The sequence below is a fragment of the Pteropus medius genome, unplaced genomic scaffold (genome assembly GCF_902729225.1).
Source record: "Pteropus medius unplaced genomic scaffold, Ma_sr-lr_union100, whole genome shotgun sequence".
NCBI lineage: Eukaryota > Metazoa > Chordata > Mammalia > Chiroptera > Pteropodidae > Pteropus > Pteropus medius.
The window spans coordinates 22,728,977-22,749,555 of record NW_024344240.1 but is presented as its reverse complement, the minus strand read 5'-3'; the positions used below and the strand labels follow the sequence as shown (position 1 = coordinate 22,749,555).

The 20,579-nt window shown below is 41.5% G+C and overlaps 1 protein-coding gene across 1 annotated transcript in view; it reads right to left on the bottom strand.

Moving 5' to 3' along the window:
• Positions 1 to 20,579, bottom strand: part of DDX11 (DEAD/H-box helicase 11) — a 37,413-nt gene that overhangs the window by 14,999 nt on the left and 1,835 nt on the right. The window contains exons 2-9 of the mRNA XM_039869160.1: positions 18,551 to 18,631; positions 18,013 to 18,160; positions 5,654 to 5,902; positions 5,020 to 5,106; positions 4,540 to 4,697; positions 1,430 to 1,475; positions 360 to 467; positions 31 to 118 (exon numbers count right to left, since the gene is read on the bottom strand). Coding sequence (XP_039725094.1) covers positions 31 to 118; positions 360 to 467; positions 1,430 to 1,475; positions 4,540 to 4,697; positions 5,020 to 5,106; positions 5,654 to 5,902; positions 18,013 to 18,160; positions 18,551 to 18,561 — 895 coding nt within the window. The 5' untranslated portion in view covers positions 18,562 to 18,631. The remainder of the gene's footprint in view (positions 1 to 30; positions 119 to 359; positions 468 to 1,429; positions 1,476 to 4,539; positions 4,698 to 5,019; positions 5,107 to 5,653; positions 5,903 to 18,012; positions 18,161 to 18,550; positions 18,632 to 20,579) is intronic.

Below are 20,579 nucleotides of genomic sequence, written 5' to 3'. Positions count from 1 at the left end.
TTTCTATGGCTCAAGGGTGCTGGTGGCTACCGTGTTTGCTTCTCTGCATCTCCATGCAGCGGTCATTGATAAGCTGCACAGAACCCAGGTTTTTCACATCTTCATTTACACAAAGGTTCTATAAAACAGAGAAGAAAGTTAAGAAAATGTTTGCTGGCTAAATGACACACAGCAGCCCACTGAGACCTCCTGGCCCAACCCTCCTCTCTTTTCTTCCAAGGGCCAGCAAGGCCAGGGAAAGGGCTGATCTTCCCCGAGCTCAGCCTGCCCGGCATCCTCCTATGCCTGGAAGAGGTTGACGAAGGCACAGGGAAGGGAGTGGTAAGGGAACAGGGCCAAGATGCCCTGACTCTGTCTACCTGCCGAGAGCCGAGGGAGACGAGCCGGGTGTCCTTGCCAAAGGGGCTCTTCTGTACCTCGTGTACAAACTGGGTCAGCTGGGAATGTGTCCGACTGCAGTAATAAATCTGCTCCAAAGAAAAGTGAGGGATTTCAAAGAGAAGACTACAACATCCCCAATTATTCTCTGCACATCAAGGAATGCCATGGCCTGACGGGGAGAGTGGCCACAAATACACAAACCTAAAGCAAGGTGACTCTGTCCCACAGCAGACCTCAGTGAGTGTGGGGTCCAGGGCTTCCTCACCTCACCCTCAGTTCCCAAAGTTCAAGAGAATGCCCACAAGACAGAACTCCTCCCAGGAGTCATGCTCAGCCTCTAGTCCACCCGTTCTGGAGAGCCTGGTACTCTTAGGAAAGGGTACTTCCCCGACATGGAAAAAGCTCCTAACATCCAGGGGAATGTGTGAGGGATGGCTATTCCACACACACCTCCCAGATGGCTTGGACAACGGGGCTGGCAGCAAAGCAGGAGTAGGCTGAGCTAAACATTCTCTGTACTCTTCGAAGATTTAAAAGAGTGAGGAGAAGAAAAGAGAAAAGGGGAAAAACATCTCATTTCAACAGAGAAAACAAAAGTCTTACATGCATGAAACCAAACATTTTGAATCTGAGACCTGTCGGCACCAAACATGCCTTATAGCATTCCGTGCAAATGAAAATACAGAGAGAGAGGACCATGCTATCAGAGATCCAAAGGGCAGGACACTCTGCCCTCACCTTCCCCAGCCTCCGATGGAGAAAGAAACTCCCAGTCCTTGGACCAGACTGGCTGCTTCTTGATGACCTGAGACACATGAGCCCAGGTATCACCCCCAGGAGAGGTCTCCTCAGGTGCCCAGGCTAGCCTGCCAGGTGAGCACCTAGAGACCAAGGTCTGAGTTTGGGGAGCCACAGAGTCAGTGAGCTGGAGGCTCCTCACCGACAGGAGAGTGAGAAGCAGCTAGAGATACTCCCGCATTCTCCCCAGGAATAAAGAGTTCTGGACTCAGGACCAACCAAGGCAGAAAGCCCAGGAATGGCGTCTTACCTTAGTTACATGTTCTTCCTCCAGGTCGTCCTCATCCTCATCTAATCTGAGAGAGAGAAAAACAAAATACAGAAAGAAGTCTTCTCAGCAAACTCGGGTCAACTAGAAACACATTTACTGAGCACCTACCGCATGCGAGCGAGCAGCCCTGGATCTAAACAAGTAAGAATGGAACTGAGGACTGAGCTCCGAACCAGAAAGAGACAGACACATCCCAGAGGTTCCACCATAGCAGCAAGTGCTAGTTTGCCCCCTCAGTTAGACAGACACCCCAGGCTAACACCAATGCCATCCTCCCACTGCCACGCAGGAGAGAACAGAGAGAGGACACAGTATTCCCACAGCCTAGGTTCAATGTTTGACTGTATGTCATCGAAGCCTACTCTGCCCTGGGAGGGTGGTCAACTCTGCATTACTTGGCTGGACGTTTAGCCAACATTATTAGTCTAAGCCCCTAATCTCCAAAACACAAAATCCTTTTACAGATATGCTCCACCTGGTATATAAGGTAGGGCCATCATATGGATATTATTCTGTTCACCCAGTAATTCAATTTTTCTTTTAAAAAAGCAGAAATGCTAATTCCCTTGGGCTATTAGAAGAGAAATTATTTATAGAGGTATTACTTCCTGGTCAATAAAGAATTGTTCAGTCAGCTTTGTCTGAAAGGCTTGGATTTAAATCACATGCCACATAGTGAATAAACTCAACAGGATCTAGGGGTGAGGATGGATGTGTGAAGGAATGAAGAGCAAAAATTCTGCATTCAGAATTGGTTGTTTCCTCAGAGGCTTGTGTCTCTCTCAAAATGCAAAGGCATCAGAAGCTGAACAAGCTAATCTGTAGGATTAATGGCTCTTGCTCAGAGGAACCCTAAGAAGCACTTTGTCTCTTAATTTTACAAACTCCATTCAAATTCTTTATCATGCTCCCAAGGGGCTCTAGGGGACGGCAATCCTGGGGGCGGGTGGGAAAGGGCTTACGGAGCACTGTTGCTCCTGTCTCCCTCAGAGTGAGATGTATAAAGCCATCCAGACAGCTCAGCCCTGGGCAGAATTAGAAGGTTCAGTCAGAAGGCAAGTCCTAAAATCTGGGCTTACAAAGAAAAGAACAGGACCGGATGGTTTCACTGGTGAATTTTACCAAATATTTAAAGAAAAAAAAGTCAATCCTTTTCAAACTCTTCCAAAAAAATTGAAGAACACTCCCAAATTTATTTTATGAGACCAGCATCATTCTGATACCAAAGTAATGTAAGGACACTACAAGAAAGAAAACTACAGGCCTATTTCCCTGATGAACATAGATGCAAAAATTCTCAACAAAATACTAGCAAAACGAATTCAACAACACATTCAAAGAATCACAAACCGTGATAGAGTGGGATTTATCCCTGGGAAGAGAGGAAGGTTCAACATAGGCAAGTCAATAAATGTGATATATCACATTAGTACAATGAAAGATAAAAGTCATATGATCATCTCAATAGATGCAGAAAAAGCATTTGACAAAATTCAACATCTTTTCATGATAAAAACTCTCAACAAATTGCGTACAGAGAAATGTACCTCAACATCACAAAGGCCATATATGACAAATCCACACTGAACATCATACTCAATGGTGAAAGGTTGAACGCTTTTTTCCCCCTAAGAATTTCTGAGATATTAATTCTGCATTCATTTTACATTCATTTAATTCATGACCATGATCACCCATGTATTCTTTTTTTTTATTACAGTTGACATTCAATATTATATTAGTTTCAGGTGTTCAGCGTAGTGGTTAGACACTTACATAATTTACAAAGTGATCTCTCAATAAATCTAATACCCATCTGGCTCCATGAAAGGTTGAAAGCTTTTCCTCTAAGGTCATAAACAAGACAAGGGTGTCCACTTTCACCACTCTTGTTCAACATAGTATTGAGTCCTAGCCAGAGCAATCAGGTAAGAAAAAGAAATAAAAGCCATTCAAATCAGAATGGAAGTAAAATGGTCTGTTTGCAAATGATATGACCTTATATATAGAAAACTCTAAAGACTCTAACAAAAACCATTAGAACTAAGAAACAAATTCAGTAAAGTTAAGGGATACAAAATCGACATGTAAAAATCACTCGGGCCTTTCTTCTGTTCCTCAAACACGCCACACTCGTTCCATTCCCAGACCACCGTACTCACAGGTCTCCGACCAGAATGCTCTTCTCCCAAGTCTTACCATGGCTCCTTCCCATCCTTCAGGCCTCGGCTATAAACATCAGCTCCTCAGAGGGTCTTTCCTGACCTCGCCACCTGGGGGTACAACCCCCACACTCCACCCACTTCACCTTGTTTTATTGCCCTCATAGGTAAATGTGCTAATTTCAGACAAGGGCTGTTTTCACACTTACTGTCTGTCTCCATCCACTAAACACAAGTTCTCTGAGGTCAGGAGCCATGTCTGTCTTACTCAGCTCAATGTCTATGATATCTAGAAATGTGCCACACCCAGAGCAGACACCAAAAAGGCATTTGTGAAGCTAAAGCATGAATGAAAAAGGAGAGTCTCACATGGGGCAGTGTGGTCCAGAAATAGCCTAGTTGTTACCTCTGTTTTCTAGTTCGCCCATATGTGATAGCTCCTAAATTAGAAACCTGGACCAACAGAAGCTTTAAGGTGAAAAGAAAAACAGCTAAGGATCCCTTGATGGTTTAGGTCCCAAACCCTACATAGTGTAGTCTGGTACTTAAAAGCCTGAGATCTAGAGCTGGATGGGTGGGTTCAAGTCCCAGCTTCCCCCTGCCTGACCTTGTGTTGTGGCCTTGGCCAAGGCGTTACACCTTACCGGGCCACAGGTTCCCCAGGTGTAAAGGGGAGACACAAATACTGTTGTTAGGATAACAGAGTTAACATACGTGCAGCCGGTGCCTGGCAGAGAGAGAGGGCTGGCTATTACTATCATTTATGCACCCTGAGCAGGAGACTGGCTGAGAGGAAAAGAGCAGTGGCTGGCATTCCATCCCTTCAGATGCCCTATGAGTGACATCTGGGCACGAGAAAGGAGCTGCGTCCCCCGGAGCTCCCAAGTAGACTCGGGCAGGGTGGTGGGTGGAGAAGTGCTATCTTACCCATTAGCTGTTCCTTTCTCTTCATCACTCTCATACTCGGAGAGGACCAGCTCCTCCTCCCCAGATGCCAGCTGCTCCAGCAGCTCAGCCCCTGTTCCTGCTGCCAGTACCTCCCTGCTGAGGCGGAGGAGACGCTCAGTCTCTTCTTCTTCCTGTCTCTGTACAGGAGCATTGCAGGTGGAGAAAGACAAAACTCTCAGTAACCCTACTGGTACCCCCACCTCCTTGATGGAGGCAGCCTCATTGTGCCTATCCCCAAGAACAATACACACATGCCATTAACTCAGGCCTCACTGTTTTATTGGTATCACTACCCCATGTTTCAATCCCTCAGCTCAAACTGCCCATCTATAGGTGATAAGAACTTACCCACTGGGGGTCAGGGAGAGGAGACTGAGGTCCTTCAGCTATACCACAAGGCCCCAAGCAGCGTGACACTGCCTGGACACCATCCCAGCCACTCTGGGAGACGACACTCACCTCACGCTTGGCTGCATACTTGAGCTGTGTATCGTGACGGATTTGCTGCAGGCGTTCTTCTCGCTTCTTCCTCCTGATCTGCTCCTCCTAAAGGGGGAAGAAGCCATAAAGGAAACGTCTGTAGGAGGCCCCAAAGCAGGCCTTTCTTAAGGTGACTGGGGCTGCCTGGCCTAGTGCCTCCTCACATGGGCAGTGCCCCCTCCTCTGGCCAGCACTCAAGGTTGCTGCAGCAGCTCATCACCAGACCCTAGAGCACACCAGGTCCCAGCCTCGTTGCTCACTTCAGGAAGTCTGGATAATCCCTCCAAAGCCACACACTCTCAATCAAATGCATTCCTTAATTGAGTCTGTAGCTACTAAACCATGTTGCCAATGGCAACAGTGAGGTAGGTTCCTTTCCCAGTTGGGTAAGGAATGGGAAATGCCAACCTCTTGTCTAGAGATGGCCTGTTGACATCAGCTTTGTAAAGACAGCAAGGGTGCAGCACCACTGACTTAAGAAAGTTGCCAGGAGAGCTAAGAGGCACTGCAAAGGCAAAGAACACATGATACCTAAATCTCAGAATCAACTGAAAATAATCACTGAAGTCCTGTTTCCTAGATCACTCCCACTGCTTGTTACCCCGGAACTCACCTTCAGTCGGTCCACCAGGTCCCTTGCTTCTTTCTTCTGCACAAACTGAGTAACCCAGTCAGGTTCTCCAACAGGCCTCAGGGTGTCTGGGGTCTCTTGACCGGAGGATGAGAGAAATGAGGGCTGATGCTTCCCATCACTTAAGGGGACAGTTTCAGTTTCAAGGACTCGTGCCTCCTCTTGACGTTTCTTCTTTTCAAAGTCACGGAGCCAGGAAAGGGCCCCACAAATAAGACTTAAGGATTTTCCCTAGAGGAAGAAAAATGTTTTCAGAAATTCAGAACAAAAAACAAAGCTTCCCAAAGGATCTTTCCCATTTTAATAAAGCTTTCAAGGAAGGTGTGACTTTAAATATTAGAGGGTGCTCTAAGACCAGCCTAGGAAAGGAAGGCAACTAGCAAGAGAATAGCCAATAGAAGCAGGACAAACGAAGAAATAAAAATAAATGTTCCTAAATTAATTTAAAGGAATAAAAATGTTCTTTAAAAATTTAAAGTGGCTTATCAGGTTACACATAACTACTGCAAATTAACATAATTGGAAGAAGGTGAGAAATTAAATAGCCCCCAAAAGAATTAAAGCCAAAAAATGCAGAGCATAAAATCCCATATACGTGCTGAGCGACATTTGCCTGTACACCTTAATGTGGCCAAGGTGCAGACAGAACAGTCCCATGAGTCACAATGTTCGAAATCACTGTGTATCACTGTAAAGCCAACCGATTGCTCTGAAGAACGTAAACCAATTGCTCAGAATTTTGCCTGTGGATCTATGTTATGGGTTTAATCATTTCTCCCCAGAATTCATATGTCAAAGTCCTAACCCTCAGTGTCTCATAATGTGACCTTATTTGGAAGTAGTCATTACATATGCACTTAGTTAAGATGAGATAGGCGCTAATCCAATGACTGATGTCCTTATAAAAAGAGGAAATTTGGACACAGAGGCATGCATAGAAGGAGGGTGATCTACAGGGAGAAGACCCTTGCTGTCTTTTTAAAGCTGATGTCAACAGGCCACCTAAAAGCCAAGGAAAGGGGCCTGAGTAGATGCTTTTCTCTCTGCCCTCAGAAAGAACCAACCCTGCTAACAACTTGATTTCAGACTTCCGGCCTCCAGAACTGTGAAAGAATACATTTCCATTGCTTAAGCCCCTAGTCTGTGGGACTTTGTTACAGCAACGTGAACAGACTAACACAGTCCTTCTACAGAGGCTGCTGCAGTGAGTTTCACAAAGCTGCTTCTTCTGGTGTTCAAATGGCTGTTCAGTTCAGGTAAGTCTCTGGAGGGGCCAGTACCTTCTGGTCCAGCCCATCAGCTCCCTGAGCCTGCTTAACCCAGGGGTGATCTTGGAGTATCCAGAGTGAGGTTCTGAACCTAACTTGGGCTTGAATGAACTGTAGGTGAAATGCATGTGTGTCTATAGAGTTGAGGGTAACAGAGTATAGAGGCTAAGGCTTCAGACTCCACAGCCAGCCTGCCTGAGTCAAATACTGGCTCCTCCACTTAGCAGCTGTGACTTTAGGCTAACCTCTCTAGGCTTGTTTATATAAATGCAAAATGGAAATAACAGTAGTACCTTCCTCAGAGCTGCTGTATTAAGTTAACACACATAAAAATTAATACCTACACCAGGATTAGAAGAATATCTGGTATATAAGTGAGCAACTGGAGCTTTTTTTTTTTTTTTTGCTATTATTAGTAATAAAATTATCATCATCCTGGGTTGAGGATCCATTAGCTTTTATCAAATTCTCAGAAGGCCCTGTGACAGACTGACACTTCTGAAGAATGGATAGTTCACATATCTTTAGAAAAGCCCCAAATATACCATTTCCGTCAGTTTTTGATAAATACCAAGTAGCAAAGACTTGAAGACAGCACTCCCCAAGAAAACCTGGAGGGTGGCCATTCTACACTGTCTATAAATGGGAGCTATCAGCTTTAGCTGTCACTAAGCTAAAGGTAGGCAAGACGCCTCCCTGTAACAATGGTCCAGGGACAGACACCTGGTTAGAGAGCCAGCACCTACCACTTAAAAGAGAGCTGAGGAAGTTCCTGAAAGGATGGTCAAAGTTTTCTTCCAGAAACAAATGTGAGTATACTCCAACACAGAGAAAAAGATAATTAAACCCCTGCAGTTCTATATTCTGTAATAAGGCCACGAAAATTTTAGATTGGAAAATGTTAAAAGGATGTATAACTAAATGCTCATCTCGGTTATGAAACAAATTTAATAAAGTGCCCACACACAGTATACCTACCTTTGAGCAATGTTATTTCATGGGGTAACATGCAAGATAACGCAATTAAAAAAAATGTATGAAGAGACAAGTAAATTCATTCATTCTAAACACCTTCATCATGGCAAGCAAGGGGCTTAATGTTGGGAATACAGAGCTGCAGAGCTCCCTAGAAAACGCCCAAAGGCACAAACTTAAACATATGATTTGAAGGGTTTCCTGGACCCCTAGGGCATGGACTCCAGGTTTTATAATTCCCAGAACTGCAATCCTATACAAGGTTTAGTGGGCACAAAGGCAAGAGGTCAACTCAATGTGGCAGACTCATGAATGGATTAAGAAGGTTACTCTTAAAGGGAAAACAGGCATCATCAGGCAGCCAATTACAAGGTGAAGCACAACCTTTAACAGCATGGCACCCCCTGCAGGCAGGAGGGCACAAGGACAGGAGAGGAACTCTATTAGGGGTGTGATGTGGAAGACACCGGAATGTGAAGGTAACTGAAGTACACGACAAGATGAGGCCTCAGAACTGACAGCATCCACATGAAGAGCTGAGTAGAGGAAGAGGATGCCTGCAATGGGCGAGACGGAAAGACCTGAGAGGGAGGAGGTGGGCCTCAGGTTAAAGGAGCCAGAATGAACATGTGCTCGTCTATGTCCTTTTCTGAAACAAACTAAAATTACACCGAAGGAATAAAAGAGGTTTACACCCACAAAAACAAAGGAAGTGGAAGCAGGGACAAGTTTTAGGAGAGATTGAAAGCTGAGAAATGGAAGTGACTTAGTAGAGTAAAGGACACTAAGCCTAGGTGCCTACAGAGATCTCCTGATTCCCCCTCAGAAATGCCCAGAAACCAGCAGAGACAAGGCATGGTGCTGAAAACAAAGGGATTAACAGAAATTCTTTTAAGGTATAATTAGATCCTAAGGTTGCAGTCCCCACTCCTCACAGAAGACAGAAAGTTATTCTCTGGTGAAGCGGAGCCAGGAGGGCCCTGGAGACAGCAGGCTGAGTGAAGTGTGGAAAAGGGCCAGGCTGAAAGCAGAGCATTAAGTGAAAGACTGTGTATGTGAAGCCACTTCTCCTGGAAACAATCAAGAATACTGTCAGGTTTAGATTCACTAGGCAAGAGTCCAGATAGAGGAGCCTTCTCTGAAAAAATCTGGATGGCTCTAGGGAAAATTTTACAGATACTGACAACTGGAGGCCCCAACAGAGAGGCCCAGCCCACTGGTCCCTAGCCAGCCTGCACCACAGGCCTTTCACTTGGCCTTATAGTAGTTTTTTCTAAAACACCAAGGATTGCCAGACATTTGAGAAAAGCCTCCAAACACAATACAGAAACCAAACTTGGGTGTGTGTGTGTAGAAGGAAGAGGAGAAGACAATGTAGGAGAAAATAATTTTAAAATACTACTATAATTAATATCTTCAGAAAGATTATTTCCATGAAATAAAAACAGGATGCTATTTTTAAAAATCAGAGAATAAGAACAGGTTCTTAAATACTAAAGAGATGACAACCAAAATAAACTGAATAGAAAGACTGGGCAATAAACTTAAATAAATCTTGAGAAAGTAGAATTTAAAGCAAAAACAAAACAAAAAAAGCACCGGTGCCCAAAAAGATGGGCAATCAGAATAAAACATAATTACAGGATTAACCAGGAGGTCCAAAACCTAATGAATGGGAGGACCATGAAGATTATTATTAAATATAAGCAAATGTCTCAGAACTGAGAGGTAGAGGCCCCAGATGGAAAGTGCCCATCGAGTGGCCAGCACAACAAGTTAAACACATGCACGGCAGGCTTATCAACATGCAAAAAGGATAAGGAGAAGATTCTGAAAAGTTTGGATAGTGAGGTGGCATGAGGTCACAAAGGACTGAGGTGCAGGTTGCCAATGAACTTCTCAACAGCAACAATGGAAATTAGAAGAGAATAGAGGGAGCAATTGTGACGGAAAATTACTTTGAAACTAGAATTATATGCTTAACTAAACTATCAACTCCAACCAAGAGAAAAGGCAGAATTAATACATTATCAGACCAGCAAAGTCTTAAAAACTCACCTCCTATACAACCCTACTCGAGAAGTGAATCAAGAAGATATGGAATCCAAAAAACACAGAATCCAACACGGAAAAAAATAAGGAAAGAATATACACAACGACATGGATGAACCTCAAAATATTATGCTGACTGAGCAAAAGAAACCAGACCCAAGAGAACATACTATATAATTCCATGTTTACGAAACAGTGGGAAAAAAACTATAGTACAGAAACAGAACGTGGATCAATGACTGACTGTGGCTGGAGCTGGGGTTAAGTGGAAGTGCAGAACAGCAGCAGGGAACAACTTCCAAGAGGTATGACAAACTTTTTGGGGTGATGGAAATGTTCTGCATCTTGATTGTGGTGGCAGTGATATGGGTGTTTACATTCGTCAAAACTCATTTAGTCCATTGCCAGGAGGCGACCAGCACTATGAGACGCATTTCAGAGCAGAAAGCTGTAGTAAAACTGAGGCTGCATTAGCCAAACAGACCTTGTCTCCCTGAGATCCCACTTCACCCAAGCCACAAAGTGCCTGCAGCCCATTGACAGGCAGCCTCAGCCGCCCTGCTTGGTTCTGGGGTTGTGCAGTCAGAGCAGGCAACACACCTTGGCTAGTGCAGTGAACGCACTTCAAGGAAAACAGTTGTGGACAGACTACTGCTGCCTGTATGAGCTGCGTTATCTCCTGATAGGATTGCAGGGGTCTGTATTGGCCTGATGGCCCTTGACTCCCTGAGCTCCTGTCCCATCCAATACACAAAGTGCCTGCTGCATGTTGATAGGCAGCTGCCTCTGCTCTGGGGTAGCATATTCAAGGCACAAGGTGGGCTGCAGCTGACCTTACTATGAGTGTAAACTTGTACAGGGAGCCACAGAGAAAGCATTGACATGTAAACTGACTCTGCAGTGGCAGGGGGAAATTTACTCAATAGACCCTGGGGTCCCTGTACCACCTAACATGCCTATCACCCAGAGGCTCATCCAGTTTCAGAAACTTACAGACACTGACAGGCAGTATCAGGCCTTGAGGAGCACTGGACCCTCTGCTAAACTACCATAGGTCAGGGAGGGGGGATAACTGACTGTTGCCTACAGCGTTGTCTCTTCACTTATCTACAGATCCAGCATAGGCAACAACCATCAGCGGATCTGTCTGTAGTTCCCACCAGGTAGCCCTGAGCAATCAATAGCAGCTAACCTTGGCCTACGGGGGAGCCCCTCCCAAGGAGCCACAAAACCAACTCATCCAGAGGCTGGCACCAGACCACAACGGAGCAACTCCTTACTAGTCCCATTAGTGGAACACACAAAGGGTGGTTGCAACAAGTACACAAGCTTGCTAGGGCAAATCCCACTCAGTGGGGTCAGCCCCCACACAACTACTCTTATCTTGAGGGTGCAACCAATTCCCACAATTAGTCAGATCAAATGACACTCACAGACTGAAAGTGAAGGGATGGAAAAAGATATTTCACGCAAACGGAAATGAAAAAAAAACCGGGGTAGCAATATTTACATCAGATAAAAAATACTTTAAAACAAAGGCTATAATTAGAGATGAAAAAGGGCATTACATAATAATAAAGGGATCGATAAATTAAGAGGACATAACTCTAGTAAACATATATGCACCCAACATAAGAGCATCGGCATAAATAAAGCAATTATTGACTGACATAAAAAGAGAGATCAAGAGTGATACACTCAGAGTAGAAGACTTTAACATTTCATTGACATCAATGGACAGATCTTCCAGGCAAAGAACAAAGAAACAATGGGCCTAAACAATGGGCCTAAAAAAATATACTAGAACAGATGGAATTAATAGATATTTTCAGAGCATTTTACCCCAAAGCAGCAAAATATACATTCTTCTCAAGTGCACATGGAATGTTTTCAAGGACAGATCACATGTTAGGACACAAATCAAGTCTCAATAAATTTAAGAAGACTGAAATCATATCAATCGCCTTCTCTAATCACAATGGTATGAAACTAGATATCAATTATAAAAAAACAAACCTGGAAAATACATAAACACATGAAGGCTAAATAACATGCTACTAAACAATGAATGGGTTATTAATGAGATCAAGGAAGAAATCAAAAGATACCTAGAGACAAATGAAAATGAAAACACTACAAATCAAAATTCGTGGGACACAGCAAAAGCAGCCCTAAGAGGGAAATTCATAGCAATACAGGCCTACCTCAAGAAACAAGAAAAAGCTCAAATAAATAATCTAACCTCACAATTAAAAGAACTAGAAAAAGAACAGCAAAGACCAAAATGAATAGCAGGAAGGAAATAATAAAGATCAGAGCAGAAATAAACGATATAGAGCCTAGAAAAACAATACAAAAGATTAATGAAACCAAGAGCTGGTTCTTTGAAAGGATAAACAAAATTGACCCTTAGCCAGAATCATCAAGGAAAAAAGAGAGAGAACTCAAATCAGCAAAATCAGAAATGAAAGAGGAGAAATAACCACAGACTCCACAGAAATGCAATGGATCATAAGCAAGTATTATGAGCAATTATATGCCAACAAATTGGACGATCTGGAAGAAATGGACACATTCCTAGAAACATACAATCTCCCAAGACTGAGTCAAGAAGAAACAGAAAATCTGAACCAACCGATTACCACCAATGAAATAGAATCAGTAATCAAAAACCTCCCAAAAAACAAAAGTCTTGAACCAGAGGGCTTCATAGGTGCATTTTACCAAATATTCAAAGAAGAATTATCACTTATTCTTCTCAAACTATTCCAAAAAGTTCAAGAAGAGAGAAGGCTCCCTAACTCCTTTTATAAAGCCACCATTACCTTGATTCCAAAACCAGGCAAAGACATTAAAAAAAAAGAAAACTATAGCCTGATATCTCTTATGAACATTGGTGCAAAAATCCTCAACAAAATATTAGTGAACCGAATTCAGCAATACATTAAAAATATCATACACCATGATCAAGTTGGATTTATTCCTGGGATGCAAGATTGGTTCAATATCCACAAATCAATTAATGTGAAACACCACATTAACAAATTGAAAGATAAAAACCATATGGTCATATCAATAGATGCGTTCAACAAAATCCAACATCCATTTATGATAAAAACTCTCAGCAAAGTGAGAATAGAGGGAACATACCTCAACATAATAAAGGCCATATATGACAAACCTACAGCTAACATCATACTCAATGGGGAAAGGCTAAAAGCGTTTTCCTTAAGATCAAGAACAAGACAAGGATGCCCACTTTCACCACTCCTCTTCAACATTTTATTGGAAGTCTTAGCCACAGCAATAAGATAAGAAAGAGAAATAAACGGCATCCATATTGGAAAGGAAGAAGTAAAACTCTCGTTATTTGCTGATGACATGATACTATATGTAGAGAACTCTAAAGAGTCTACCAAAAAACTGTTAGAACTGATCAATGAATTCAGTAAAGTAGCAGGTTACAAAATAAATATTCAGAAGTCAGTGGCATTTTTATACACCAATGATGAACTTTCAGAAAGAGAAATTAAGAAAATAATCTCATTTACAATTGCCTCGAAAACTATAAAATATTTGGGAATCAAATTAACTAAAAAGGTAAAAGACCTGTTTTCAGAAAATTGTAAGTCATTGAAAAAAGAAATTGAAGAAGTTACAAATAAATGGATGCATATATCCTGTTCATGGGTAGGAAGAATCAACATTGTTAAAATGGCCATACTACCCAAAGCAATCTATAGATTCAATGCAATCTCTATCAAAATACCAATGGCATTTTTCAGAGAGCTAGAAAAAATAATCCTAAAATTTATATGGAGCCATAAAAATCCCCGAATAGCCATGGAAATCTTGAGAAAGAAGAACAAAGTTGGAGGTATCACACTACCTGATATCAAACTATACTACAAGGCTATAGTAATCAAAACAGCATGGTACTGACATAAAAACAGATACACTGATCAATGGAACAGAATAGTGAGCCCAGAAATAAATCCACACCTATACGCTCACTTAATATGTGACAAAGGAGATAAGAATATGCAATGGGGTAAAGACAGTCTCTTCAATAAATGGTGTTGGGAAAACTGAACAGATACATGCAAAAAAAAAAGAAACTGGACCATCTTCTTACACTGTATACAAAAAGAGACTCAAAATAGATTAAAGACTTAAATGTGAAACCTGAAACCATAAAACTTCTAGAAGAAAACACAGGCAGTAAACTCTCTGATATTACTAACAGGAATTTCTTTTCAGATATATCTCTTTGGGCAAGGGAAACAAAAGAAAAAAATAAACATATGGGACTACATCAAACTAAAAAGTTTTTGTACAGCAAAGGAAGCCATCAACAAAACAAAAAGACAACCAACTGTTTGGGAGAAGATATTCGCTAATGATACATCTGATAAGGGGTTAATATCCAAAATTTATAAAGAACTTCTACAACTCAACAACAAAAAAACAAATAATCCAATTAAAAAATGGGCAGAAGACCTGAATAGACACTTTTCCAAAGAGGAAATACAGATGGCTAACAGACATATGAAAAGATGCTCAAGGTCACTAATCATCAGAGAAATGCAAATTAAAACCACAATGAGATATCACCTCACTCCTGTCAGAATGGCTATCATCAATAAATCAAAAAACAGCAAGTATTGGTGAGGATGTGGAGAAAAGGGAACCCTCATACATTGTTGGTAGGATTGCAAATTAGTACAGCTGCTACAGAAAAAGTGGAGGTTTCTCAAAAAATTAAAAATGGATATACTTTTTGACCCAGCAATTGCACTTCTGGGTATTTATCCAAAGAAAACCAAGATAATAATTCGTAAAGATCTATGCACTCCGATATTCATGGCAGAACAATTTATGGCCAAGATATAGAAGCAATCTAAATGCCCATCAACAGACAGGATAAAGAAATTATGGTTCATATATACAATGGAATATGACTCAACCATTAAAAAAATTGAAATTCTACCATTTGCAATGACATAGATGGACCTAGAAGTTATTATGCTGAGTGAAATAAATCAGAGAAAGACAAATACTATATGATTCACTTATATTCAGTATCTAAGGAACAAAAAGAACAAACTAATCAAAAACAGACTCACAAATATAGTGGACAATTTGGTGACAGACAGATGGGAGGGAGGTTGGGGGGCTGGGAGAATGGGGTGAAGGGTTAAAGAAGTACAAATTAGTAGTTGATAGCTGGGCATGGGGATGGGGAGCATGGCATAAGGAATGCAGTTAGCATTAATATGATGTCTAAGTGGAGGGCCAGGGGAGGGAGGGAGCAATTGGGGGGATCATTTTATGAACAATATAGATGTCTAATCAATGTACTGTATACTTGAAATTAATTTAAGTAAATAAATTTATTTAAAAAAATGAAAAAACTCATTTAGATTGTAGACTTAAAAGGATTATATTTTCTTATATGTTAACTAGGCTCGGTAAGGTTGATTTTTTTTTTTAAAGGAGCAAAGGAAAATCCTAGCACAACAGCTGTGAAGTAGGTCTAAGGAGCAACTAATTCTGATTAGAGCAAAAGGATGGGGGTCTTCAAGAAGGAAGTCGCCAGAATAAAATGAAGTGATCATTTTTATAGACTGAACTGTGTCCCCCCAAAATTCAGATGTTAAACCCGTAACCCCCATGTGACCATGCTAAAGAAAGACCCTTTAAGGAGGTGATTAAGCTTAAATGATACTGTAGAACCCTGGACTGGTAGAACTGGTGTCCTTATGAAAAGGGAAGAGACACCAAAGACATCACTCTCTCTGCCATGTGAGGTCACAGTGAGAAGGTGGCCACTGGCAAGCGAGGAAGAGAGTCCTCACCAGAAATCAAAGCCTGCTACAACCCTGATCTTGGACTTCCCAGCCACTAAAACTGTGAGAAAATAAATTTCTGTCAGTTAAGCCACAAGTCTATGGTATTTTGTTATGGCAGCTCTAGAAGACAAAGATGATCATTTTATGTATGGAATACAGGTATGCCTTGCTTTCCAAAAGTTCATGTTAGGCAAACTTAGGTCTTCCGTAAAAGTGAAGTCACATAAGGCAAACTTTCGAAAAGTGGGGATACTCTTCGCTTTATGCCATTTAGGTTTACAATAGGTTTCGTGGGAACGCTCTACAGTAGGCCCTTGTTATCAGCGGGGCATTAGTTCTAAGACTCTCCAAAAATATCAAAATCTGAAGATGCTCATGTACCTTATATAAAATAGCATATTTGCATATAACCTATGTGCATCCTCCTGTATACTATAAATTCTCTAGATTACTTATAATACCTAACAACACAATGTAAATGTTATGTAAATAGTTGTTATACTGTATTGTTTAGGGAATAATGACAAGAAAGAGTGTACATGTTCAGCAACCATATAGGCCTAACAACATAGTACACCTCAGAAACCTAACATTTTTTCCCCAATATTTTTGACCCAAGACTGGTTGTGGAACCCGTGGATGCAGATGGCCGGCTGTGCTTTCGGATAGCACGGGAAACCTGCATCATATTGAGAGACCACTGGATGGTGTGTGAGGAATTGGCCTACGTATATTAAAAACTAAAAAAACTTTTAAAAGGCAATTATTGACTCTAGAAAAACAAAAAAATATTCAGAAAAAACAATCATAGTATACTGACTTAGTAGAGGCTAAAAATAGACAACTACATCAGAAGAGGAAGGGAAAAAAGACAGTAAGAAAGCCACATCTTATCTATCATGAGAAAGGTACCAATGACTAAAATTGATAAATCAAGAAACAGCAGCATTTAGCTTATAATTTTAAAATGTGCTACACAAGTATATTTAAGAAACAGACAAAAGAATCAAAAGCACCTGCCCAGGAAACCAAATTTGATAAATTTGACTTTTTAAATAACACACATTATTCTTCGGTTAAAATTTTTATATTGCTTTAAACAAAAGAGAAGGGTATGTTCAACATGTCAAACATTGCGGAGTGGTCAAAATAAGGACTTAAGATATCCAAATATATTAACCAGGAAGTCACTACTGATCCTAAAAAATATTTCAGTGGGTTGGTAGAGGAAGAAATCATATTGCACTGTATTTAAATGGAAGGTAAAAATGCTAGAACACTATTTAAAAAAAACGAGCCACTGTGCACATTACATTCACGACCCACACTCTGTTACTAGCAGGACTTATTCTCTCCCATTCACTGTACGTATATGAAAGAACAAAATAAAACAATAGAGTACCCCGGGCTGCACTCTTCTTATCCCAGGAGATCGTGTCATCTTAAGAGAGAGTGACATGCTTTCACCAGCAATTGAGAAAAAAGGAATGAGTCACTTTCTTTTATTCATTCATTCATTCATTCATTCAACACATATCAATTAAGAGCCTCCTGGAGGCCAAATGAGCCAAGCTCTGCTAGATGACAGGGACACAGAGGTGAGGACCACAAGGTCCTTATCCTCCAAGAGGTCACAGCCTAGTTTAGGGACCTTCACATTAACAGACATGTTTCGCCATCACATAGTACTTGCTATAAAAGATTATAAAGTACAAGAGAGAAGTGGGAACCGGTCACCACAGCCCTAATAATCCTCGATGGCCAACCTCTAATAAATCCCTCATTCCGGGCCAGAAGAAAAAGCTTAGCGGCCTTTGACTGGAACTCTCCAGCACTCAGTAACCTAGTTCCTGGAGACTAAACCAATATGTTTAATTTGTGAATAAGCAATTTCTATGTTGCTCAACCTTAAAGCAGTTGCGTATCCAGAGAAATCTGGAAAGTTTCAGTGTTATGCTTCTACTGCCGTTCAAAGTCTCATTTGCCTTTAGCCAAATTTTTCTCAGACCCTGGGGCTGTGTTTAATAATTTAAGAGGGAAGTGAGAATTACTCAGAAAGATAAACTGAGAAAATAGCTTTGCCTAACTTCAAACCATAAAAATCTCGGCATAGGTAAATCAGCATGGCTGCCTGTGACTGGTTGTAACCAGGGTCTCCCAAGAGCCCTCTTAGGCCCTGACTATTCATACTTACAGTGCCAGTTGGACTCTCAAATATCCCAATCTTGCCAGCCTCCAGCACTTGGTATAGCTCTGCCATGAAGTCTTTCTGGATGGAATAAGGTGTAAAGGGAAAAGGGAAATGGATGTCACCAACCTCCTGGGTTTTGTTAGCCATGATCCTAGGAGGAAAAAAAAATGTGTAGTTTTCTGATGAGCTAGGAAAAACTGGCTTGAAATTTAGAAGAGTTTCTAAGAGCAGGCTTAATACTAGCTATGGAATTCTCCTCAGGTTGCACATTTAAAAAAGTTTGTTCTACAGAGACCATGTTCTCTCCATCATGTTCATATCCCCCATGAAGCCTTACTAAATCATGCAATCCATCTAGTGACATTCACCAGAAATGGCTATAGCAGAATGCAGCCCAGGAAAGGCCCTATACAGAAACCTCCTGCTATTTCACCTGGGATGCCTCTGCTGCTTGAATACCTGTCTAATGCCTCTATGAAAGGCTTGCAGATTTCCTCTGGAAGACCTGTGCCCTGGGATCAAGGATGCTGCCTGTAATTACTTTTGCAGCATTCTGCTTTCTCATCTCCACAGTGCAGCATTCGCATGACAAAACTGCTTCACTCTATCCTACAGGGAAGACCTGTAAGAAAAATCATAACATGACACACAAAGAATTACAAGTACAGCTTTTTTACATGGCACAGGTTAACATACACATCTCTATTTTACAGATATCTTTAGTTTGCTTCTTAGTTCATCCTAGCCTCCATTTCCAGTACAAACCAGAGCTGTCTCCAAAAATTTTTTTTGCCCTCAAGAAATAGGAGCTTTCTGTCTGATTCCAGACTGGCAGAGCTCCCTTCACAAGGACTAAGCCTGGCTGGAAGAGTTCCCGATAGTGAGACCACAGCATCTCTCGTCCCTCACCAGGCCAAAGTCAAAATAAAACTTCTCTGCTCCATGTTTGTCATCTTTTTCTCCTCCTCTGAACCTAATTTCTCCGAGACAGCTTTTACATACCCTTTTTCTTTTACTCACCATTTGGAGGACTGACTCTTCCATCCTGTTCCCACACTCTCTCTTTGGAAATCACAGCTCCAAGCTAACCAGCAGGCCCATCTTTTTAAAGTACAAATAGTAATAATTCTAAAACATCGCTGCTACATAACTAGCCTCAATAAGACTAGTAATAGTGTCAATTCATTTATGAGGGAAAAGGTAGCTGCCATGATGTTCTTCCACCTATAGTTTAGGGGCCATACAAATGACTAGACTTAGAAGGATAACTATAAGAGTGACATGAAAAAACAAGGGCAATTCAACACTGCCGGAGACGGAGGCATGTAATCAAATAATCGTTAAAATACAAAGGGGAAGAAGAAAGGCATCTAACAAATTTTAAGCACTTATATGTTAAGCACTCTATAGATCCTTTTAGTCTTACTATCTCATTTAATCTAAATAGCACTAAAAGGATACAGTTGTTGGATACAGATGTCTACAGAAATGAAATAACTGTTCAAAGTCTCAGCTAATTAGAGGAAAACCAGGGTTCCAAACCAGTTCTTTATTGCTGTTTCAGTCAAGTTTATCTGGTTCCAAGAGATAATAACTAACTTAAGTAAAAGGGAGAGTAACTGAAGAGATACCAATTGAGATTAAGAATTGAGACAATCTGGTAAAACCAAGAACAGAAGCCACTGACAGGGTGGGAGTTCTTGCAAACTAGAACTGCAAAGTAGTTCAGGTTTTAAGACACCAACAAATATCCATGGATTTTCATTCTCTTGCTCACTCACATGCCAGATGGAGCCACTGACTTCCTCTGCTTATTCACAGCTACTGCTCATTCAAAACTTCAGCCTGCACATAGCTTCTTCAGTCCCCTCTACCTTTTAGCTTCACCTCCCACTGCCAAGTGAAAATTCTTCACGTTTCTTAGTACTAAATCCCAAGAGAAAAATCTGATCAGCACCTTCTCTCACTGGTCAGACTACAGATCAGTTAGTGAAGCACCCAACTTGATCTAATCACGTTGGGCCTTGCACTTGCTAGCTGTTCCACCCCACTGGACCCCCTCCCCCGCCTTCCACACCCAGAATGATGAGTCCTCAATATTTAGGACCCAGCTCCTCAGAGAAGCCTCTCCCTCTATTTGGCCATACTATAGTGGTCAAATATCACCACCCCCCTCCAAAGACATGTGCATGCAAACGATCACACACATGCACTACTTTAAGTCATTCTTTTCAGTATCCTATAAATTTCTTTGTAGCTCTTAGCATTACCTCAACTTATTTTGTTTACCGTCCTCCCCCACTAGAATATAAGCTATATAAAAGAAACCTTGTCTGCCTAGTTCTTCCCTGCCCCTAGCACTCAGAAAGCTAGGTGCTTTGGCAACTAGCAGACGTTCAATAAAATACGAATGAATAGCCAGCTTGACATGGAGACTGTAGGTGGAGGTTTCTGTTCTTCAGAGGTGTGGACAGAGGAAGTTCCATGACTTAAATATCTACCAAGGGCTAGTTCTTTAAGTTTCAAAATGTTTTCATATAAACTCAGAGCAACCCTGTGTGGTCAATATT